Raw genomic sequence first — 25,107 nt, 5'->3', positions numbered from 1 at the left:
AAGAAATAAAGCCCTCTCTCAAGACCCATGAGGTTAACAGCTGCAACACTTTTATCCTCTACAGCATTTTGTTACCATATTTATTTATTTATTTATTTATTCGCTACTTGAGTTTCAGGTATTTGGTGTGTAAATTTCGAAAGGGCAGAATGGGGCGACATGAGATCTCTTCATCAGTGTGTAATACAATGGTGAAGTGCACAGACTGTTAAGGAAATCACATAAGCAGTGTGCTGAAAGGAGTTGTAAAACTGTTTTTGAGAGTACCACATTCATATATTTAAATATATATAAATGAATCATCTTGTTTATTGGGTTATTGGGTTTGTGGGTTTGAATCAACCCACAAAAAAATGTTATTTATGTTTAAAGTAACCTACTTTAAACATCTTCACCAGAGGAAATGAGCTGCTCTGAAAGTGTAGGCATTGTTAGACATAATTGATTAATTAACTATGAAAGAAAGAGAGACTGGATATGAACATGCATCTTTCATGAAAAAAACACACAATGATTGATCTCCAAAAACAGATTACCTGGAGCCAAAAAACAAACCTCAACCATGAACGTGGTCGTCATTAGCATGTACCTGAACACACATTTCCAGTTGATTTCTTTGTTCTTGAGTCTTGAGAGGACTTTAAATGAAGACTATGTCATGTACACTGTCAGAAAAAAAGGTACGAAAGCTGTCACTGGGGCGGTACCTTTTCAAAAAGGTACACTTTTGTACCAAAAGGGTGCATATACCAATATGCACCCTTTAGGTACAAAAGTGTACCATGAAGGTACCAATGTGCACCCTTTAGGTACAAAAGTGTACCTTTTGAAAAGCTACCGCCCCAGTGACAGCTTTCGTACCTTTTTTTCTGACAGCTGCAAGAGTTCAGAGATCTTTAGAAACATCAGTGGTTTTGACAAGACAACAACTACAAAGATAATAAGAAACTAGAAAAAAAAGCAGGTCATTATGGGAGCTCATTTTACCACAGAGTAAAAAATAAATAAAAAAAGGTGAAGTTTACAATACAGTCACACTGTGAGATATACATCTGTGAGATATAAACTCACAATTCTGAAAACAATTTATTCATAACTACCGGAAATAAAGCCGAAATTACAAGAAATAAGTCCAAGACATTGTCACACAGCAAAATTTAAAGAAACACTAAGACACATAGGCCCGGTTTCACATACAGGGTTTAGATTAAGTCCTTAGTTCAATTAGGATATTTAAAAATACTAATAGCACTGATATATTTTAATATGTTAGTGGAAGTTGCTTTCAGTTAAAACAGCTCAAACATGCATTTTAGTCTAGAACTAAAAACTGGAAATTTCAATGTTCGCATGCTTATTTGACATTACCCCAAAATGCCTGGTAAAAGTCAATACTTCTTAAACCACATGTTTCTGTCTAAGTCTCAAAACCTTTACTGCCTGGAAGTGGATCATGTACACACACACGCATAACTTCTCATAGCTCACTAGACTTTAAGGGTTCGATACAAGATGACACCTAACCCACTGTGTGCATTTCACAGTTCCCTAAATAGCAGCAGGTCAGTAACACATCAAGCTTTTCTGTCGGATAATTAGATTGTGTTTCACTAAAAGGAATTAAATGAGTCGAAAGAGCTGAGTGAGGATGCAGATATATACCATCACAGATGAAGGTGGATGAATGGTCACGTACAAACCAAACTCAATAACTGCCATCAGCACAACAGGAACTCGTATCCTCCCGGGCCTGTTTGACCACTTAAAACTAAAGAAAGAAATGACCAATCATTTTACAATCCTCCCTGTCTGTGACTCTTTGCACAATTTTTCTTCCTTCTCCTTTGTTTCTTCTCTATTTAGCCTTTCCTGGCACCATTAAAAAAGTGGAACATATTTATATTTTTGTGTAGATTCACTTCAGCCAATCAGAGTTCTCTCTCTCACCGACAGTCTGAATAAGCCCAAAAAAATCTGACGGCGTATGACTGGTGCCAATGTGCGGAACACACCGGAAAAACTACGTCGACCTAAGCTCAAAAATGGCCAGACATTGCCCAATGGCCGATCGTCAGTTTGGTGCATGTCTGGCTTTACACAAATAGACAAAGTGACAGTCGACAAATATTTAAAAATTGGAGAATTGAAATCAGGAAGCAAAAGCAGCACTTCTGAAATACTGCTGCAAGCAGATCAAACTGTATGTGCTCATTTGTAAATCTCTTTTTCTTCATGAGTCAGTCTTCATGAGATCGTTGTGAAATATGAGAAACATGCATCTTTCACAAGAAAACCACACAGTGAATGACCTCCAAAAAGCAGATTAGCTGGAGCCGAAAAACAAACCTTAACCATGAAAGTGGTCGTCATTAGCATGTACCTGAACACATTTCCAGTTTGTTTCTTTGTTATTGAGTCTTGAGAGGACTTTAAATGAAGACTATGTCATGCAATGTAACTGCAAGAGTTCACAGATCTTTAGAAGACATCAGTGGTTTTGACAGGACAACAACTACAAAGATAAGAAGAAACTAGAAAAAAAACAGGTCATTATGGGAGCTCATTTTTACCACAGAGTAAAAAGTAAATAAAAAAAGTGAAGTTTAAAATACAGTCACACTGTGAGATATAAATGTAGCTGTGAGATATAAACTCTTTAATATAAACAATTCTGATTTTTTTTATAACTACAGGAAATAAAGTTTCAATTACAAGAAATAAGTCCTATTTCAAGATATTATCGTCACACTGCAATATTTAAAGAAACACTAAGACACATAGGCCTGGTTTCACAGATAGGTTTTAGATTAAGCCAGAATTAGGCCTTCAATTAGGATATTTAAGTAGCGTTTTTAAAAACGCCCTTAGAAAAAAAAAAAACATTACCGGTGTGCATCTTGAGGCAAAATAATAGCACTGATAAATTTTAATATGTTAGTGGAAGAGTTAAAACAGCTCAAACACGCATTTTAGTCTGGAGTCTTGTCTGTGAAACCGGGGGATAAAGTAGCAATTGATAATAAATAAATTTGTATTTCAAAATCTAGTCTGGGGTGTGTGCTTTTAATTATTTTAACTCGTTATTTATCCATAACTAATTAATTCAAATAAAGTGTTAATTCGACGGCCCTATTTACAATGTGGCTTTATATCTTGCAATCCAACTTTATTTCTTGTAATAGTAATTTGTATTTCAAAATCAAGTCACATTTTAAATAAAATTATAATTACAAGAAATAAAGTTGAATTGCAAGATATAATTGCAATTTTTACCGCTATCGTCCCATTTAAATATTTTCCCATATTTTTTAGCTTTCTATATTTAAAAAAAAAACAAAAATAACAATAAAATCCCACTGGGCGCAACCAGTTAGTCCCGCCCTTCAGCTAATTTCATTGGTTACGGTTACGGTTCAGGGATCAGTGTTTGGTGTAGTAGACAATCAGTACTGTGATTCACACGACCAATAAAATCTTTGGAATCGTCTGCCAGGCGGGATTTCCACTGAAGTAGTTTGTTTGATCGTGCGAAGAAAAACAGAAGCATCCCGAGGATGGATGGAGAGATGGCATTGGAGACTATGTATGTAAATGTAGGCTATTACGTAATACAGAGATTATGTATTTATTTTTATTTAGCCTGCCTCTGCCTCTCGAGATTATGAGAAATAAAATCAAAATGACAATAAATTGTCATATTGCTAGATACTGTGATAAATAAAATCACATTGTGAGATATAAAGCCATATTGTAAGAAATGAAAGTAACAAATTAACACTTAATTGTTGCAATTACCTTTTTTTTCTCTGTGGCGGAAACGGGCTTCTGTAGTTTGTGACCTTCTGACATGTTTTAAGTGATGTAAAAATAGAACAACTTCTTATCTTGATGCAAATAAATTGTACAGTATGCTGTATGACTGTTATTATCACTGTAATATCTGACATATGTAGGCAAGTGTAGACGTTGATTTTCTGACACGGTACACAAAGTTCAGGCAGGAAATGACTAAAGCAGTTTTACCCACACAATCCTTTTTCAGCAAAAGAAAGAAGGCAAGCGGTGAGGTTTAATGTAACCTAAATTCTCAACCGACACACTTGAGTGAGAAGCTTTCTCACCAAACAGGCTCAAACCTTACCCTGCGCGATAGCATCAAAACATATCCGCATATCAAGATGACTCGCCAGCTGCAAAAGTAACAAACTTGAGAAAAACAACACGACAATTATGGTGAACATTTTCGAAATTGAAGATTCAACAAAAACATTCAAAAAAAAGTTCAACAATGAACTGACTTGCATCAAAACGCGTCATTTTCCTGTTATCACTGCACTGTTATCCTGTAATCATCTGCATATATAAAGCCATATATAAATAAAGGTGACTTGACTCACATGTATCTTTTCTAGACATTCAGAAGAAATCTCAACAGATTTGCCAAAATATCTAGAATCAAAAGTGTCAAAAATCTCAATATGAACTCCAACATTTCTTATTTAGGAGTAACTTTTATTTTGACAGTACTAAAGCGTAAAAATACCATAATACATTTGCCGATGTTTACCAAACATGCTAAGTTTTCTGAAATATACTTATTTCTCCGAAAAAAAACAACAATGCAATAGAGCCAGTTATACTTTGAAATGTGCATTCTGTGTCTGAATGTATATTTTTGTTTTGGTTTGTGTCATCCAGCCCACTCCACTGCCACTACACCCAATAGTATTTCGACACCCGGGTTGCCATTTGGCGGGAAACACCGTGTATTGTAGCCACAGAAGCCAACAAACGAACTGGGTAATGAGAGATGGCAGATTCTACCAGACCTAAAAAACCTCAGCATCCATTTAAAATGCGTGTAATGTCAATTGTGCTCGTTCCAGTTGCGTGTCCTCGTACTGGCAACCAACATGAGCATCAAGTTTGAAGAGGGGAGTCAATTCTCTCCAATATATGAATTTGAACAACAGTAGGCCTACCTATTTCAACCACTATCTGTAAATTTTACAAAGTGCACCTTTAAACAAAGTTGATGCTTAAATGAGACATATATCAATGATTCCTTTTTCAAGTCAAAAAGTTGAATTCACTACAAACCCTGAAAGCATGGGAATATTCACGCAGCCGACTGACCTTTCTGGAGCACTTCACATGGTATTCTGTTGTCTCAACAAAAACATATTTTAAAAACCCCCTACAACTGAAAGAAAGTCCCAAAGGTTGTAGGTGAAATAGTGTATTTTGGAAAACTCTGAATTCCCAAGAATCTTTCGTCACTTCCAAGGAAACAAAGGCAGTACTTTCTTATAATATGCTTTGAGGATGAACTTTTCCTCTCAGATGTACAGTAAATACAAGTTTTTCAAACTTCCACAGAAAGAATACCACAGGCCCCAAATGTCTAGGGATGCACTGACGCGCACTGTGCTCTTTATACAGTTGAAACAATTCAACAGATCAGTAAAGTCGTTTTACATACTGACCACATGCCAAATAAATCAAAAAACATTCTTTTCATATTATTTTACATACCCCCAATATTTCAAAAAAGAAAAGGTTCCCATAAGAAATTAAAATAACAGCATCTCTCAACTGTTTCTCCTTGATAGCAATGCACTTGTGTCTAGAGTTATAGAAGATATCTCAATAGATCTTGGAATAATTGCATAAAACATTTGCAAATAAAGCACTGTTTCCAGAATGACCCAGGCAACATTTGAGATGCTGTGCAATGCAGTCGTTTCACTGGTTAGTCTAGTTATCCAATCACATCCTCTGCTGAGGCAAAAAAGGGATTTATTCAATAAACGTGTTTCCATCGTTGAATATGCGCACGTCTTTTTATTCACCTCAATTGAGCGCATACTTTTTTTAATGCGCATTTTCAGAATGTATGTGCATCTTGGTGTTTGCATTCGGCTTTATTTATGCGATCACCCAAAATTTGCATAGAAAATAGCGGATGGAAACATAGCTAATGTCTCAAACTTGTCAAGACGTCAAACAAGAAGATTTCAATCTAAACATGCGCTTCCACTCAAAAAAGTGAACTAAGAAGGTTGTGCACTTTACATAATATATTTATATTCGGCTTACTTATAATAATTGTGTTTTTTGACTTGAAATGTTTTTTTCTATTAAGGTCTATGTAATTGTCTCAACTTAACATTACAAAATCCTTATGCGTTGTCTAAACACAAACCATTATGTTAAGTAAAACATTTCATACATCCAGAGGGTGGCAGTATAGTGCGAGCCAACTGACATTTTGCCCGAACTTAATTTGATTGTGTTCAATCTGCTTAAATATATGTACAATTTAAGTGTACTTAATCCGTTTGTGTTTGCTTACATGATTGATTTGTGTTGCATTAACTGAAACTGGGCGGTGCTTGTTAGTTCCCAGCATGCTCTACATATGGTTGAATTAAGAGAGAATGAATGTTAAAATTAAGTGTTATTTTATCTTTTTTTTGAGAAATTTAGAAAAGGCGAAGACTTGATAGTGCGTAATTGTGTTTAATGTAAAATTACACTGGAATTATTAGAACCATCTAAATTACAGTGGGTTACCATTGTGGAGAAGAGTGGAGCATTTTGTTTGGTTGTCGGAGCATGTAAAACTTTCGTTTGGTTGAAGGAGCATGTAAAACTCAGTTTAATTATGTATAACTAAAATTAATGAAATATTATTGGATTCATGAATATAAAAAAAATACCTGAATCATGTCAGTAAGCCTTTAAAAAAAATCACGTTGAGACTACTTAAATTGGGTCGGTTAAAATTACTTAATTTCATGATGTTGAAGTTACATGAACAAATTATGTTTGTTTAACGTAATCCAGTTATGTGGAACCTATTGACGAAATAAAATTAATTAAAGCCAACATATAATTTTTTTTGAGTGTACCAAATAAACTAATATATACTGCATCACACATACAAACCTTTAATGCTTTTCTAAACATTCAGACAAGCCAACATTCAAAGTTTGTTTAAATGATGATCTTTCCTTTTAATTTATTGTTATCATTGTCCCTGAAGTATGAAGGTCTTAAATGGTGAACACTAAAGGTGGTTTTATCAAAGCAAGTACGCAGCCAAAGTTACAGGATTTATGTGTGTTTGTAGCTGTTGACCTGAAACTAGCTCTCAATTCCATGCGTTCTCGTCTTCTAAAATGTGTCAGAATGTGATTTATAATGCAAAGCAAGAATGCTTTGAGTTCCCAGTGTTGCCACAGGGGGGGCTATAGTGGACATTGGCATTTTAATTGATGGTCAATTTCTAAGGTCACATTCTCTGTCAGGCAGTTATAATAATGGTCAAAACAGATGGAAGCTCTGCCAACAGAAACTGTTTTTTTTTTTTTTTTTGAAAGAGAGACTGCAATGCAAAGTGAAACCACGTGTGAGGGAGTTAAATGTTAAAAATATAAAACTATAAGTTTTATACGAAAAATCGACTTTCATTTTAAAGTAAAAAAAAATAAGTTTAACGAACATTTGCACACAAGTGCACGTATAAACATTTAAAGGAATCTATTGTAGGACTTATCTTGGTATAACAGAAAAACTTCAAATCTTGTAACTAAAGGGAATTCCCCAAATGTTTTCACCCAAGTCAGGTGATGCAACATGAAAATCAAATGTTATCTATACAATGTGGAAACAGACGTTATCACTATAGGGTTATCACGTGAAAAGGAAATATTCAGGTGTTCAAAAAAGTTCACAGCCTCTTTCAATATTATTTCCCATGTCTATTTTTGTGAGAATGTCATTCTGAGAAAATAAAATAACGTCCTGATAAAGATCAGGGAGTATTGAGTATTTTGAGCTTTGGGTAATATTTCAGTCAGAGATCAATGTGGGGCTGAACATCACAAACCTTTAAAATATAGCATTAATGTTTATGTTTTAAATCATAAAACATCATTCGTGAAAACAGGAAAAGCAAAACAAATGTTTGAAACTCCCAGGAGGAGGCAAAAACCAATTTGTTAACTGTATAAACAGTCAATTGCCTTGTAGTTTCATGAGATATTTTCAAGGGTCAAGCATAGTACCACACAAAGAGTAGCCCAAACAAAAAAATGTTCACATTGATTTTAAAAATAAATGAATTAATACCCCTTACAGAATCCAACACAAATATCAAACGTGAGATTCATCAAGCACACATTAGACAGCAAGCACACATTATTCTCTTTTATTTGTTGTGGTTTGTAACCACAGCTGGTGTAGTTCAACGAAAGACCAAACATTTGTGAAAAGTTTGTTGTTTAGATGTACAAGGCTGCTTGCTATTCACTCTGGTTTTTAATTCAGTAAGTCAGCTCTCGATCTTTGTCCAAGACAAGGCCCACAGACCCGCTTTTCCCTGTGTACTGGGAAACTTGTGCACAGAAATGCATGTTGAACTCGGATAACTTCAGAGAATCTACCCCTGCGTCAGTTACGTCACTTCACTACCATTCATAAATCCTCTCCTGTGGCCTCAAGGAAAAGTAAAGTGTCCTTCATATGCACACTTCAGTTCAGAGTAGGTCATCCGGGTACTTTTTGCCAACTCTCTGTTATGAGTACTGTGAATTCGGACATAATTCTTTTGTCATATACTGTTTTATGCCTACCGTATACTAGGGAAGTGTGCGATTTAGGATGCAGTCATTGACTTTACATTTTCACACCCCTAAACATGATGCACACAGCCACGTCCAAGTGATCTGAAGGCGCGCTTTCTCACACAAACCGCTCATTTCGTGTCTTAGGCCATCAATGTGTACTTACATTTACGAGTCATAAAATCATGTTTAATTTGGACTTCTCTCATGCTCTTTAAGGTGGACCCCATATACCTCCATATGACTGAGACAAGAACGGTTTGACCTAAAAATATCAAAATTGAAAGGACTGCAGAAACAAAGACACGAGGTAAGCTAAACATACCAAAAATTAATTTCAAAAATGAACTATCCCTTTAAGCAGACAGTCTACTAATACTCTAATGATTGACATGTAGTTTTATTGTTACTTATAGTCAGGAAAATGTCTGTTGGGGAGCATTAAAATAAAGTTTTGGCAAGATATTAATCAGACAGTCTTATAATACTATGACAGTAAAAAAATAGAATGGAAAATGTAATTTGTTTATGTTGCTAACTTCATACTCGCAGGTTTCTGGCGTTTTGAAGAAGTTCAGCTCAACAAACACAATGTACCTCATAAAAATATGTAGACTCAAGTGCAATGTAGTTGGTCATTAGTTTGGTTGGCTCAGGGTTTGGCAATAATTTTATGAATCCTTTGAGATTCATTAACATTAATAAAATGTAATTTTTTTATGTTGCTAACTTCATACTCGCAGGTTTCTGGCGTTTTGAAGAAGTTCAGCTCAACAAACACAATGTACCTCATAAAAATATATGTAGACTCAAGTGCAATGTAGTTGGTCATTAGTTTGGTTGGCTCTGGGTTTGGCAATAATTTTATGAATCCTTTGAGATTCATTAACATTAATAAAATGTAATTTTTTTATGTTGCTAACTTCATACCCGCAGGTTTCTGCCGTTTTGAAGAAGTTCAGCTCCACAAACACAATGTACCTCATAAAAATATTTGTAGACTCAAGTGCAATGTAGTTGGTCATTAGTTTGGTTGGCTCAGGGTTTGGCAATAATTTTATGAATCCTTTGAGATTCATTAACAAATGCCACAACACCACAAGCCACTATTTGAAAATGCCATTCAATCAGAATACAATACAATAATGTTCACTTTGTGATTCTTTCAGCTTGGTAGGACAGGTCACAGGAAACATCTGTATACAGACAATATGACCATTAACCACAGTGCTTCGGCATGAGATGGTGTTTAAAAAAAACTTCTGTCATACTATGAGGATTCTTTTCATTAAATAAATGCACAAAAAAGACAAATATTTGATTCTCTTTTTTTTTATTTCCTTACAGGATGTTCAAAGTCAAACCACTCACAAAGTTCAGGAACACAGCAGGTGAGCTGCTTTTGTTTGAGTTCAAACAAGCCAACATTGAAAAATAGTTTTCTAATAGGTTTAGTTTACTTCCCCTCTCCCAGCATGCAATGGGGAATGAATGAATTAGTTGCAGAGTTAGGATATTTGACAGTTTCCTCTCAGACATGTACATTATATTTCTTTTAGGACACAGGGGATAAACACACCTCAGTTTTTATATTGTGATCTGAATATCCTCTTGTTTTTTGACTATGCAAGACTGTAATTACAGTTTATCGCTAGAAAAAAAGACCACACTCTAAAAAATACTAGGTTGTTTTAAAACAATTTTGGGTCAAATATGGACAAACCCAAACATTGGATTAAAAATGCAATTTAAAAATGTAACCCAACGGCTGGGTTTGTCCATATTTGACCCAAAATTGGGTTCAACCAGAAGGAGCCAGATGAGCTCATGGTAACTAATACCAGTGGCATTTTAATGATTGATTATTAAGAAAATGGCTGGTTTCCAGGCCTGAAGAGATAGATAGCCCAGACCAATTCAGCCATGTAGCATCATTAATTTCCCAATGGCTATCTGCATATTATGGCTTGTGTGCAACCACTGAAAAGCAGTGACGCATGAGTCCTTGGTAACAGCATCTTTGGCCTGAGCAGGACGGCTGTTCATCAAAATCTCTCCATTAGTTAGCTTCCTGTGGAAAATGGGCACTCCTAAATAACACTTTATGTTGAAGGGGGCTGCTTACAAAGTAATCCAAGTTGGTTTGGCTATTAAATCTAGACATTTTCCCAAAGGAGATCTGAGCATTTTCTTTGGGTCACTTTTCCCACAAAGGCTTCGATCAATTTCGGTTCGGTGTGTGTAATACAGTATATCGATGGGAACCGTGTTCAATGGTTCCATCTCAGACCTGGTTGAATATCTAGGTTTCATTTAATGCTGTTTGGTGTGCTTGAGCATGCTGATATTATTTGATTTCGATTTCTCAATTAGTTTGAAAGGTCACTGCAGCAAGTCTCAGGTATCATCGTGTTCTTTACCGAGTCCAGGCCAGCATCTCTGGGGACTCGGTAATGTCTAGCTAGCTTACCTCACTATTGATCACACTATTGATCAGTGCTTTCATGGTGGCCGTTGCTTTCCTTTAGCTCAGATAATTAAAAAAACAAAAAGACATCAAAGATGGAAAGTTCAGTAATTAGCAAAAGTGGGACATCCAGTGATTAATTCAATCACTTGAAAGGCTTCAACAACATGTGCAAGAACAACAAACAGCCCAGTATTGCAAACCACAGCAAAATTAATTTTCCAGGGTCCATACAAGTTATACTCAATCGTCAGCATTTGTGGCATAATGTTGATTACCACTAATAAATATATATATACACACACACACGGTATATATTTTGGCTCAGTCATTCCTCATTTCCCCTTTTCTTATAGCAAAACTTCTTTTACAATGGAAGTGAATAGGGCCAATTTTAAGAGGCAGAATTGTAAAGCATATTATTTTAATAAATATATTTAATATTCAGTGGTATATGTTCTCATCATTTTTACACTCACCATAGGGTTTTATGCAACAGCACCTAAACCCTTTAAAAATATTGGGAATACACAAGTCATATTTTGTTAAGGTCAACATGACAGTTTGATGTTATGTTGACCTTAAAGGAGTATTCCTGGTTCAATAAGTTCAGCTTTATCGACAGCACTTGAGGCATAATGTTGATGACTAATCTCTCTCTCTCACACACACACACACACAAATTCCACTTGTCCCTAATTTCTTTGAAACCGGCCTACAATAGCTGTTTCCATCCACATATTTTTATGCAATTTTTTTTGGGTATCGCATAAAAAAAAACTGGATAAAAACACCAAAATGTGCATAAAAAGAAAGTGCTTAATTGAGGCACAATGGAGACACATTTACTGATAAATTCTTTGATGTGCAACAAAACAACTCACATGTATCTACAGAGGATAACTACCAGTAGTGCTCGGACATTTATCCAAAAATCTGTATCACATTTTTTTTTTTTTTTTTTTTTTTTTTCTAGGTTTCAAGGTAAATCACGTTTTTTTTCTCTGGACATTTATCATGGCTTTATTTTACTGTCAGGAGTACAGGGATATATATATATATATATATATATATATATATATATAAACATTGTAGGACAAATACAAATTAATAAAAAAAAAATCAAATTAGTTAAATCAGCTAACAATTTAGTTTAAAATGTAATCCAATTTCATTTTAATTTAATTATCACTTTAATAATCAGAAACCATTTTAGCATTTAGTAATTTTGAAGGAGTCATTAGAAAAATATTATCTTTAATAATTTAATAATAAAATGTATTACATATTTAATACTTTAATTTAATTTAATACTTTAATTTAATAATAAAATAAAATTAATTTAAAAGAAAGTTTTAATGTTTAAACCTTTCACCCGTTTCACATACACTCTTGGACAGACATTGTTAGTGGATCAATTAAACTGAGGGTGTGAAGAGTGTGTTTTCAGGGAGTTGCACAGGGCTGAAAGATCCTATAAAGGAAACACCCCAGGGTGCCTGTAATATAAGAGCTTTAAGAATAACCTAGTCATGGCACTGCATTTGCCAAAGTCACCACAGAGCAGGAAATGACACGCTGCCCTTGATCACTCTGTCATCTGAATTTAATTTATTGCACGACTGCTGTCAGACATAAGTGTTTGCTCAATAAAGAAACAGTAGAGACATTAACCTTGAATTGCATTTGCTGGCCATATTTCAACACTATAATTCAGTGTAACTGTAATCTGTCACCTGTTTACATGTTTTTTCCTATTGCAGACAGTCATCAGTCTTATTGCGTTTCTCAGTCTTATTGTGTGTAGAAATGTCACACAGTTAAACAGTCTGAGCTTGTTTGTATTCTGTGTTTGACCTTCATCCAATAAGTTTTAACCCCCCCGGCAGAGGCCTGAAACTGGCTGAAATAAAATGTACTGGGACATTTTACTGAGTTATTTTAATTTTCCCTTCCTTTTATGATAAAATAATAAACTTTGATTTTTATTAAATAAGGCCATGTGCTTAATATGTCTTTCTTACACTGTGTACAGACCAAGAATGTGTCTGCAAAAGCATATGGTTAGGACTGTTTTTGGGTATGACAAAAGTTGGCTTGTCAATAAACGTACGTGTTTCATATAAAGCAATGCCAAAAAAAGTTCATGTTTTTTTTTCCTTCTTTGAACCAGCAAGACTAGAAAATAGTGTTAAAGGGATCGTTCACCCCAAAATAAAAATGTACTCACCCTCAAGTTGAACACAAAAGAAGATTTTAAGAAAGCAAATCAAGCTTGATGTCATGACATGTTGACCTTAAAGGAATATTCCTGGTTCAATGCCATCTAAGCTCTCAATCGACAGCACTTGAGGCATAATGTTGATCACCACAAAAATTCATTTCCACAGATCCCTCTTCTGGGTTATAGTTAGTGACACACTTCAATGATGCGCGGCTTGATCCGAAATGAGCGGGTGCCTGCGGTCACCCGCGGTTACTCGCAGTTACGGGGCATCCAAAAATGTTTTTAATGATATTCGGGTCGCGGGCGGTCGGGTCGTTTGAAAAAAGATGCCAATTAAACATTTGTATTAGTACTAGACACAATTTTTGATGAAATATACAGCCCTAGACATTATTGGCTGAATAACTGGTACGAAGATAACACACAAGCTCAGTCTAAACAGTTCTCGGTTCTATTCGAGAATCGCTGTCCCTGTGCGTTCGGTAGTACGCAGTATCTATGCGCAGTATCAGCTGCTCGTGCTCATCACTTCTCTCAACAGTGGCACCAACATGTCTCGGTTCAGGGAACTGTTGGAGTTACTGGAGTAAAATAGAATTCAGGATATTGATTTATTTCGATTCGGAGGCGACTGTCAGGCATGTCTGAAAGTAAGTAACTAACTTGTGGATCAGCACTGACACAAGACGCGAACTGTTTCGAACGATTCAGTTCGATTTAGTGTAGGTTCGACCGGTTCACTAAAAAGAACCGGTTCAAAAGAACGATTCGTTCACGAACCGGCCATGTCTATGATCACTACAGTCTGCAGAGATGGAGGCGGCAAGAGAAAAGGTGAAGACTGGGGAGTGGAAGCTCCGCAAATACACAAATAGAAAGAGTAAAAGTGTGGGAGACATTTGCTGAAATAATGAAATATGATGACCAAAGCCATCGCTTTGCCTTTGTTATGTGTAGGCCAGGCCTACGTCTTCTTGCGATGCTGTGTTGTTACACGTCTATGGCCCAATAACGCTCCGATGAGCATTTACTACTTTTAAAAAATGCGGTCAGGAAGCGGGTCGGGTACAATATTTTTTTACTTTTTTTGCGGTCCGAGTTGCGGGCGGGTAGTTGAAAACGTCGGTCGGTTGCGGTTTGTTTATACATTGACCCGCGCATCACTGACACACTTATAATGACCATATTCACTTCCATTGTAAGTGTCTCACTAGCTATGTTTCTTTCACAAAAACAACCACCACAACCACAAAAAAAAAAAAAAACAGATTAAAACAGAGTCTCCAAAGTTGCTCGATCGAAAAGCAGAAAAGTCACCGTGGCTCTTTTTTTCCCGACAATGCATTTCACAAACACTGTCATGTTATCTTGCGATGTAAGCTTGGCGTTTGGGAACGCAATTATGTGACGCCCTTCTGGGAGGTCATTATACCAAATCATTTTTAATGACATACTTTGGCTCAGGGATTTCAGCCATAAAGGTGTGTAGCTGAAAAAACAGCTGCTGTATCTATATTCAATGACCATGAAGAGCGCTTTGTAGTGTCTATTGAGAGCGACCCTCTCTGCATATACCCTTCTTATACTAATGCTAATAACTTTATACCACAATATATACTCACAAAACTAAATTTCTTTAATACTGCAAATAAGTTAACTTGTACGGCCATTTGATTTCGGCAATGCAGAAAACACGGATGGAATCGCCACAGAATTTGGCCATATGAATAAATCAAAAGTAGGTCCAAAAGTAGGTCTGTACAATGAATCAGATCATGATACAGACTACACTCTAAACAATGCTGGGTTGTTTGAACCGTAATTTTAAAAACGTAAATTTATGGGTTAAAAACGTAATTTCACATTTTAACCCAACTTCAACTTTCACTTTCAACTGTACATTTTTTAATTGCATTTTTAAGCCAACATTTGGGCTCATTCATATTTTACCAAAATTTGGGTTGAAACAACCCAGCATGGTTTAGAGTGTGTGTCTGTGAATATTAAAGCTCAAATATTGAAATCTGAAGTCTGCCATGTAATAATAATAATTATTATAATAAAACAGTTTAATAAAACACACACAAACTCAAAGGTCTTCATTACAACCCGGCAAAATAGAAAGTTCGTTCTACCTTGAATTTATTACATTACCATACTTTTAGAATTTTGAAATCTATATTTGAAATATTTTTACATTTCTAAAAAAAAAAACCTATGAAATCTTTACATAAAAAAAGATAAAGGCATGTTAAAAATAATCAAGAGTGAAAAAAGTTTACATACAATCAACCCCTGAAATCTGCAGCTGAGAAGCACCTACATATGCAGTTTTACACATTCTGATATATAATAATCCTAAAAATATGATCATATAAAAATAGGCCCTCAAAACATGAACCATCTTTTCCAATATTGTGACATAGTTCCTTCCTCCTTTACTTCCTTCTGCATACAGCCTCTCTAAAAGTCCATCTGTACCCTGTGCCTGTTCTGAATGGAGGCGTGCCTTACCGTTTAATATTACAAAGGTAAAATATGACATTTGGGTGGGGGCAAAATGCACATTATTCTGAGTCTGTGTATGGAAAGAATATCACAATGGTTTGGTTATGCAAACTATTTGCTTTGGATAAAGTATCTTGTGTTTATTTCCAGGCGACAAACAGAGCATCTCATGAGACAAAGGGAATACCATTAGTGTCATCTTTCAATATATTGCAGAGACAGCATGCTGAAGTGTACAAAACGGCTGAGAGGTCAGGGTAAAAAAAACGGGAGGAGAAAAAGAGAGCAAGGGCGAGAGACAAGAGAGAAGAGCTTGATGCATTAGTGTGATTAATTATCAAAACACAATAAAAACACATTTAATCATATATAGCCTACCCTAACCCAAAATCTTTCATTGATTGATCGCCTTAGTTATAACTTTTGGTACCTTTTTCAAAACTTTAACCAAAGTTTGAGCAATTATAATATGTTCAAAAACAGAAAGAAAGAACTGATTTTCAAACTGAACTGATCTACTAAGAAACCAAACTATTTTAAAATGGTAGAGGAAACACAGGGCTCACCTAATCCAGTCTTCCAGGGTTGTCAAGTTTGTAACCTGCTTCTAAATTAAAAGCTAACACAGACAATGTGATAAAATAACACATCAACTGGCATTTGGGATTACAAAGCAAAAATAATAGCCTTTGTTATATAATACATGTCACAGCTCCCCCGCAGCACATACACGCCCAGTGAACTCAAAGAACTACAACTAAACCTCACCTACAGCTCACTGAATGGGTTGAAGAAGGTAAATATGAGCTGCTTTTCACCGAGGCTGGCAGACTTATAAAATACAGACTTGATGTTAAGTCAATCACGTAAATAATCCCCTAAGTATGTTAGCAGGAGGCAATTTAAAGGCAAAAGGTTTTGTTTTGAACTGATCTTAGACTAAACAACTGTGAATAATTTGCCACCAAATTGTAAAGACCTCCATGCCCTTTAAAAGCAGAATCATTTGTTTTAAGAGCAATTACAGTTCATGCAGGGCTATTTCCAGTATATCGGATCTGTTTAAAAGGACGACAGGATTGGGAAAGAGCCCTTGCTGAAATATACAACATTAACCAACAGGAATTACATGTTGGTCTAGGCTGGGTTTTGCTGTTTTTCTGGATTTTTCAAAGACACCAGACGTATTTTTTAACGAGTGTCTGATTTTCAGCGTGACATAGACTGTGGGTGATGCAACAAAGTCAATCAAAGCTCAATTTTATGTACATTTTATGCAAATTAGTAGCAACATACACTGACTGACAACCAATGCGATCCCCCGTCTGGTCAAGTTAAACACAGCGGCAGGATAGCAACGCCAACAGCAAAATGACTCACTGAAAGGTCACTGAAAATGTTTTTTGAAAATAAAACAAAAACGATTGTATTTGAAAATGCATTACATTTTCCGTGGTATGTATTAGAATAGGGTTACATCATGAACAAGGTCTGTGCATGGTAACAGTTGTTTATAGATATCGGGGGTATGCATTGGATTTTTACAGACAGAAATGTTTTTTCTACATCAAATGGGTTCAACTATTCCTTGCAATCTGTCAACATAAATGAGTATGCACCTCTGTTTTGTAGTGAAGTGCGCTCATGCTTCATGAAGCTTTGAGACATTTACAAATCTTGTTTTTAATCAGTGATTTGGAGTTTGTTTCAAAATCACCAAGTCACATGATTTCAGCTTTGGACTGGTTCAAAAATTGATTTTTGAGGGCCACATCCTGGAGAATTTAGGCTATGTTTGCACGGCAACGATCTGAAGAGAAAACACAAAAGTGGCGTTGTGTTATCACTTTTTATTCTGCGTTTAGACGAACGTTATGGGTAGGAAATCCACGTGCATGAAAAAGTGCGCAAAAGTGTGTGAAATTCGATGTAGTGTGCACTCCAGGTGGCTAGGTGGCGATGTGGAACATAGCAGACTTTTGCGTTTTTACCCTTTAGGCGGGAACGCGACGGTGCAGCGTTTTATCCACTCTGGAGGGTGGTTTCACTTTTTTGCGTTTTTAAGCTCCCAAAACGCCATCACCGTGTAAACGAAAGGCACAGCTGATAAAATATTTTTACGTTTTCACCCGTGAGCGTTTTTGTGTAAACGGGGCCTTAGTTCTACCCCTAATCAAACACACCTGCCTGTAATTTTCAAGCAATCCTGAAGACTTTAGGTTAGAAATTTCAGGTGTGTTTGATTAGGGATGGAGCTCCCTGTGGACCCCCAGGAGCGAAGTTGATATCCCTGATTCAAAGTTTTTAAACGCTCAGTTTCTCTCATGTTTTGTATCACCATCGTTGTTTGACATCAGGACAAAATGAACTTCAAAAAGCAAAAATGCCCAAAATGTTCTTCTGCAGTTTTTGACAAAAAAAGCTTTATGGCACAATACCACCAACTACTGTTCTGGCATACCTATATGAGAGCAGTAAAGCCTCACAGGACACAGAGGTTTCCTAAAACACTGACCGCTCACAAACTCTTGTCTGGATAGTTATACAAAAGATCAAGGCTCTTGGAACCACTTGGTACTCAACCACGGGACCAGAACTAACTGTTGTAAAATCTCATCAACAACCTCATCTTAAGGCGAGACATTGCAGGTGAATAGGATAAAAATTTTAACTTACAGATGTCACCATGAAACTTTACCAGTTGATTACTCGCATAAATAGGAGTTAAAAATGTATTGCAAGTTTTCTGTAATTATCTGTTTAAATATGCTAATCAGACTATATCTAATTAAATATGCCCTAATTTGCATATATTTTAAAGTGACGAATCTGACCATTGAAAAAAACAAGGTTCAAAATTATGTTTGCATTCTGTTGATATGTGCAATGAAAAGACATTTTCAGAGGGGATTATGAATATCTCCTTTTGTTACCCTGTAAATCAGAAAATAATGCCAATAGCCTTAAAAAAATTGATTTCCGCCCTATTTTTAGGCATAAAATGTCATATAAATCAGGCCAAGAATGATATATCAACAATTCCTTGAGAACAAACCTTCACAATATAGTTAGGAATACGGCTGTAAAGTTTGGTGTATGTTGGTGCTACAGAAGTGGAAGATCGTCACTAGAAGTGTGAGAAAAAACTCATTTTGAGAAAACTGCCGTTAAAGATTTAAATGGCCCATTTTACTTTTAATGATTGGTTGCTGATAAACAGGAAATGACCATATTTGGATCCGACAGCATTGAAGAGGGGAGAGAGCTTTCTAGCGGTGTGTGCGATGACGGTGCGGATCATGATCACGGAGCAGCGGGATGAATGCCAACTTTTGAGGAATTTAGGCAAAATATACACACACAAACCGACAAAGTGTAGTAAAACAAAAGACCTAAATCTGTATTTTGGACTTTTTTTCAGCACAAGTCTGAAAGACGACATGCTATTGAATACAAATATCCCCAAATCTCAAAATTTAACGTTTTTGCCTCGCCTTCAGTAAACAAGAACACTTCGGAGTGACATGAAACAATAGAAAATGTACGCTACTCACAGTTAGTGGCAAGGAGCAAATGACGAAGATGAAGGTCATGCAGGCCAGCAGCAGTAAATGGTCCATTTCCTCCTCTCCCTGTCCAAACCAGGTGCTCAGCCTCTTCTTGCGCCCAGCCGACACCACCGAACCCCGACGTGTCAGCTGGCTCCGGTGCATGCGGCAGAGGCTGACGATGACCGAACCGTTGCACAAGAACACTATGGCGATGAGCAGCGCCATGAGCACGGCGTAGGACAGCGAGAAGGCCAGCGTTCTCCTCTTCTCATCCTCACTCTCTCCTTCTGCCTCCATCTTGATGAAACACCACGTGCCCGGGCAATACTGCTTGTGCCGCCCGTATCCAAAGAAAGGCAGCAAGCAGAAAATGAAGGTAAAGAGATAGATGAGGAAGAGGACGATCTTAGCGAAGCTGCGGCGTACGTGTTTGGAGTAGAAATACGGGTGACTGATGGCGAGACACCGCTCCACTGCCATAGCACAGAGTATGAGCATAGAGGCCAGGCCGAAGAACGTCATGGCGAAGGCGAAGAGTCCGCACAGCCACCGATCTCCAGTCAGACCCACCAGAGATCTGCTCTGGGAATAGCAAACGAAAACCGGTGGACTGAGTAAACAGGTTCCCAGCAGATCTGTCAGAGCCAGGCCTGTCACGAGAATGCAGAAAACCGAGGACTTGGTTCGACGCTCTTTCTGGTGGAAACCCAGGATAGCTAGAGCCATGAGGTTGCCAACCACCCCGGCGATAAACATCACAGTGCTCATCACCGGGTTCCCATTCACATCGATTCTGGTGATGTTCTCGCATGACTTGTTTGAAATCATGTTCAGACGGACCTGCCCTTTAACCCAGAGCCCAGACACAGGGATCGGGCAATGGCAATTTCGTCTATCGTGAAAGACTTGCAGTTCCTTCTCTTGGAGGATCTGTTAAAAATAGAAAAATAGAAAGTAGTGCTTCAGAATCAATACGTCAATATGTTAGACCCCACCCATAGTTCTTAACAGCCCCATGAAATAGGCTGATGAGCACTGTTTTTCAACTTCTTGTTGGAACAGGACATTGTGGCAGGATACTGTATGGTTTGTTGCTTTTAAATAGCCAGTAGGCTTTTATATCACACAACCATGAATCATAGTTAACAGTTTGCAATTGTTAGTGGTAAGTGGATTTACACAGAGTGGTTTTCACATTTTAGAGAGCGCTATTAGACACAAATTTGCATATTCAAATATTTCATATGACTGAATAAACCTCATTATTTTAACAAACATCTCAGGTATAACTAGATCCTCACGGTAGCAACTGCACAATTTTAGAAGGCCTATTGTATGCAGTGATTATTATGTAAATTATGGAGAGATAAACATCACAGTGCAGATCCTTCACTTAGAGGATTTGTTAAAAAATAGAAAGTAGTTCTTCAGAATATATACGTCTTATGTTAATACGTCACCCATAGGTCTTAAAAACCCAATGAAATAGGCTGAGATACAAATTGAGATGCAAATAAAATTGATTTTAAAGATTTTTTTTTTAACCTGGAGGTTAACAAATGATATTGATTTGTACTATTTCTATGTTATTAATAAAAATGAGTACCGTTAAATCTGTGATATTCTCAAAGACGGCATTTGTTTCAACTGTAGCATTAGATGCTGTTTGGATCATTCTCATTCAGATCATGCTGGAGAACATGACAATCAGGTTTTGTGCAAACATGTCAAGTTGAAGAAAGAGGGACAAAACAGATTCTGAAATCATGTAAATTTTTCAATGCAACTTGTCACTCCAGGTCCAACCGCTCTGCTTTTTCACAAGTGATTTCAGACTTTTGAAGCCCAATGCACAAGCGTATGTCTTACAGACTCAAATGAGTGCATTTGTATGATTTTAATTTGATTTTAAAAAGCGTTTGTCATGTTTTAAGTAACACGGTTCCTTTGCTGAACAACTGTTTCTCACCCCAATAATTTCACAACAACGAAGTAATCATGGCAAAAAAAAGCATTTTAAATCATCAGTCAGTACGCACCTGTCCGCGGAGTGTCCATCACTGCTGCGCGCGGCCATTCCTCCCAACCACATCACTCTCTGAACAACATAAATGTATTTCTGACTCTCCAAACATAATATTTCAAAGCGACGTCGATGCGGTATATCTTCGAGCTTCCGTTTCTTCAGTCGTTTGTTCTCTTTTAATTCATAATAAACTGTAGTTTAGTTAGTCTATCCAGTTCTGGCCAACCACTGAATTTAGCGCGCAAACTAATTTCAGACTAGTTCGTTACGCCTGAAACCAAACAAAGCAGTAATAAAAGCGTTTGCCTATCTTCATTCCTCACGCTCGTTGTTGTGAAGGTGGATTAGTAGCCTAAGAGTAAGACTTCTTATAAGACTTCCCTACTGAGGTTGAAAAAGTAGCCGTGAGAAAAAAATAGGAGGAGCATCTGACAGCTTTCACTGCTTCTCACTTATTCAGCGTGTGTGGTGTGGGTGACGTAACGTACGCTGTTAACTGACTTACAGCCCAAACGCTTAGATGTGTAAGGGCATTTAGCCTACTAAAATAGTATCTATCTATCTATCTATCTATCTATCTATCTATCTATCTATCTATCTATCTATCTATCTATCTATCTATCTATCTATCTATCTCTCTCTCTCTCTCTCTCTCTCTCTCTCTCTCTCTATCTATCTATCTATCTATCTATCTATCTATCTATCTATCTCTCTCTCTCTCTCTCTCTCTCTCTCTCTCTCTCTCTCTCTCTCTATCTATCTATCTATCTATCTATCTATCTATCTATCTATCTATCTCTCTCTCTATCTATCTATCTATCTATCTATCTCTCTATCTATCTATCTATCTATCTATCTATCTATCTATCTATCTATCTATCTATCTATCTATCTATCTATCTATCTATCTATCTATCTATAGGTGATTTTGTTTGGCTGTTATCAGGCTGTGAAATCCTTATAGTTTTGAATGCAACTGTTATATTTAAGAATATAGAAGGAAAAAAATCACAGTGTTTTCCTTAACTTTACCAAGATTTGCTCTTAAAGGAGTAGTTAACTTTTAAAAAAAAACTTTTGCTGATAATTTACTCACCCCCGTGTCATCTAAGATGTCCATGTCATTCTTTCTTCATTCGAAAAGAAATTAAGGTTTTTGATGAAAACTTTCCAGGATTTTTCTCTATATAATGGACTTCAATGGGAACCAAACGGTTCAAGGACCAAAAGACAGTTTCAGTGCAAACTGCAAACTGTTCAAAGGGCTTTACGCGATTCAAGACGATGAATAAGGGTCTTATCAAGCGAAACGATCGCTAATTTAAAAAAAAAAAAAAGTTTAAGTTCTTTAAGCTCAAATGGTCGCCTTGCTCTGTTCTGTGCGCGTTAGTGACTCTCCTGTTCGAACTCGTTTGTCTAAATGAACAAATCTTTTCGCTTGATAAGACCCTTATTAATCTTCTGGAATAACTTAAAGCCCTTTGAATAGTTTGCAGTTTGCACTGAAACTGTCTTTTGGACCTTGAACCGTTTGGTTCCCATTGAAGTCCATTATATGGAGAAAAATCCTGGAAAGTTTTCATCAAAAACCGTAATTTCTTTTAAGCTGATTCAATGGGCCTGGCTCTGTTCTACAAAATGAAATTCCACTGTGGCTTAGCAGTGTGTGTGTGTCTTTTCTAAATTGCTTTCAACATATTTTGATTTGGGTTTTTTTTTTATTTTGTTTTTAGTTCATAGGTTTTTTATTTGTATTGTTCATTACTTTGCTTTTCTCTTTTCTGTTTCATATCTTATTGTTTATTTCCTTAGTACTTTGGTCAACACCAGTTGTTTTTAAACGTGCACAAATAAAATTGCATTGTATTGAATTTGGTGTGTGCGTGCGTGTGTGCGTGTATACACTGTTTGCTTTGCCTGGGATGTTGATATCCATCAGCATGCATTATGAATATTTGAAAAGTATCCTGAAGCCATGAAAAAAATAACCACACAGCACTTTTGGACAGGAATGATGATAGAAATCTTTCCCTTTAGATTTAATGGCATGCGTTATCACTCCATCCCAAACACTTCCATGTGTCTCTGTTTACAGTTTCCCTGATCAAATTGGTATGGTATTCTCTTGTCCTCAAAACTGACCATGTTGATGTCGCCTTCAGATGCAAAGTAGGATATTATCTCAGACAAAAATCTGAAAAAAAAAAACCTTTGTGTGCTAAAGTGTATTCTTGTATTATCAGGAAAATTAAGTATTGTCAAAATCCCATGTGAAAAAGAAGTGTGCTTTGTATTAAAGCCAAGGTAATCACAGAAATTAATTACAGCTTTAAGTGGGGCCATGAATAAATCTGCTTAAATCTTATCTTGTTACCTATTAAAATAAAATAAATAATGAGGACTTCTCCACAGTCACAGTAACAACATCTGTTCCAACACATCTGTTATGATCAAGCATGTGTCTAACAGTCTGAATCACTTTCAGGTCCTGATTCACATTGCTTTTCCTGCATGCATCGCTATTTTGTCTGTTTAAACCCGACAGACATGCGGCTGGAATTTCGTCTCGTCATGCTCAAAAACAGTTCAGATGACTATATTGGTGCCAGACTGCTCTTAGCAAAGCATATACTTTAAAGTGGTTATGATTGATCCCTGAAGAATTTGCTTTGAGTAGGCCTACACAGTATCAGACACATTTTATTGGGAAAGCAAAGTTTTCAGGTGCAAAAAAGAACGATGATTAATTCAGACAGATTGCATCATTGTCTTCTTTTTTTAAAGGTGCATTCAGAATCCACTTAGGTCACTTTACCAGAACATGCTTCACAAGCTAAAACAGAATCCTGGGTAACATTAAATATTACAGTATATAACCCATTCATTCTTAAGAAGTCGCATACAAAAATACGATGAGTCACTGAATCATTCATTTGAAAAAAATTTGAATACAGATCCTTTTAAAAACAAAACACCAAGTGTTGCTCAGAAAACAAATATAGCGGTTTATCACGCAGTGACTTATTATTTTCATTGGTGGAGCAAAAACAGACCAGATATTTTTGTGAACATGGAAGGCATGGCTCATGGCTGGTTATTACAGACCAATTAATTGAATGAAATTAATTGCCAAGATTTTATCTTAAAAACAATCTTTTCTTTCTTTCGTTGGCAAATCAACGCTTGATGCATGACGTGACTGAAAATGAGAGTTGTGTGGAAAAGAACAGCAATCGGATGACGTTGAAACTCAGACCATTTCACAAGATGTAAACAGCACTGGCCCAGAAGCACTTCCTGTTTCAGTTTGTAACAGTTTTCTTTATTTCACATGTAAAGAAAACATCTTAAAGATGTTTGTTTTAACTTTTTGATTCAGTTTTAAATGTTCTGTTGGTTGTATTTTATCCCAGCTTTTATTGTTAAAAAACTGAAACAGGAAGCTTCTGGTCCAGTGTTGTTTACATCTTGTGAAATGGTCTATAGTTTAATTAAGAGATTGATTAATTAAACAAAAATTAAACAAAGATTAATTAAACAAAAATTTGTTTATTTGTTGAATTAATTAAGTGTGTCGGCACTTTCCGTCATGACATTTCAGGTAGCCAAGCATATTTTATTTATTTATTAAATGCAGTGTTATCACATATTTTTTGTCACCTCTTCTCTCAAGGGATTGAAGAGTCTGACTGCACTGC

The 25,107-nt window shown here is 36.4% G+C and overlaps 1 protein-coding gene across 1 annotated transcript in view; it reads right to left on the bottom strand.

Annotated features, from left to right (window-relative positions):
• ptgir (prostaglandin I2 receptor) overlaps window positions 1-21,776 on the bottom strand; it is a 31,859-nt gene extending 10,083 nt beyond the window's left edge. The window contains exons 1-2 of the mRNA XM_039670628.2: window positions 21,423-21,776; window positions 19,387-20,313 (exon numbers count right to left, since the gene is read on the bottom strand). Coding sequence (XP_039526562.2) covers window positions 19,387-20,211 — 825 coding nt within the window. The 5' untranslated portion in view covers window positions 20,212-20,313; window positions 21,423-21,776. The remainder of the gene's footprint in view (window positions 1-19,386; window positions 20,314-21,422) is intronic.
• Window positions 21,777-25,107: the final 3,331 nt, after the last annotated feature.

The sequence above is a fragment of the Pimephales promelas genome, chromosome 16 (assembly GCF_988280905.1).
Source record: "Pimephales promelas chromosome 16, fPimPro1.hap1.1, whole genome shotgun sequence".
NCBI classification, from domain to species: Eukaryota; Metazoa; Chordata; class Actinopteri; order Cypriniformes; family Leuciscidae; genus Pimephales; species Pimephales promelas.
Note: the sequence above shows the minus strand (reverse complement) of the source record. Positions and strands in the feature narration are given on the sequence as shown.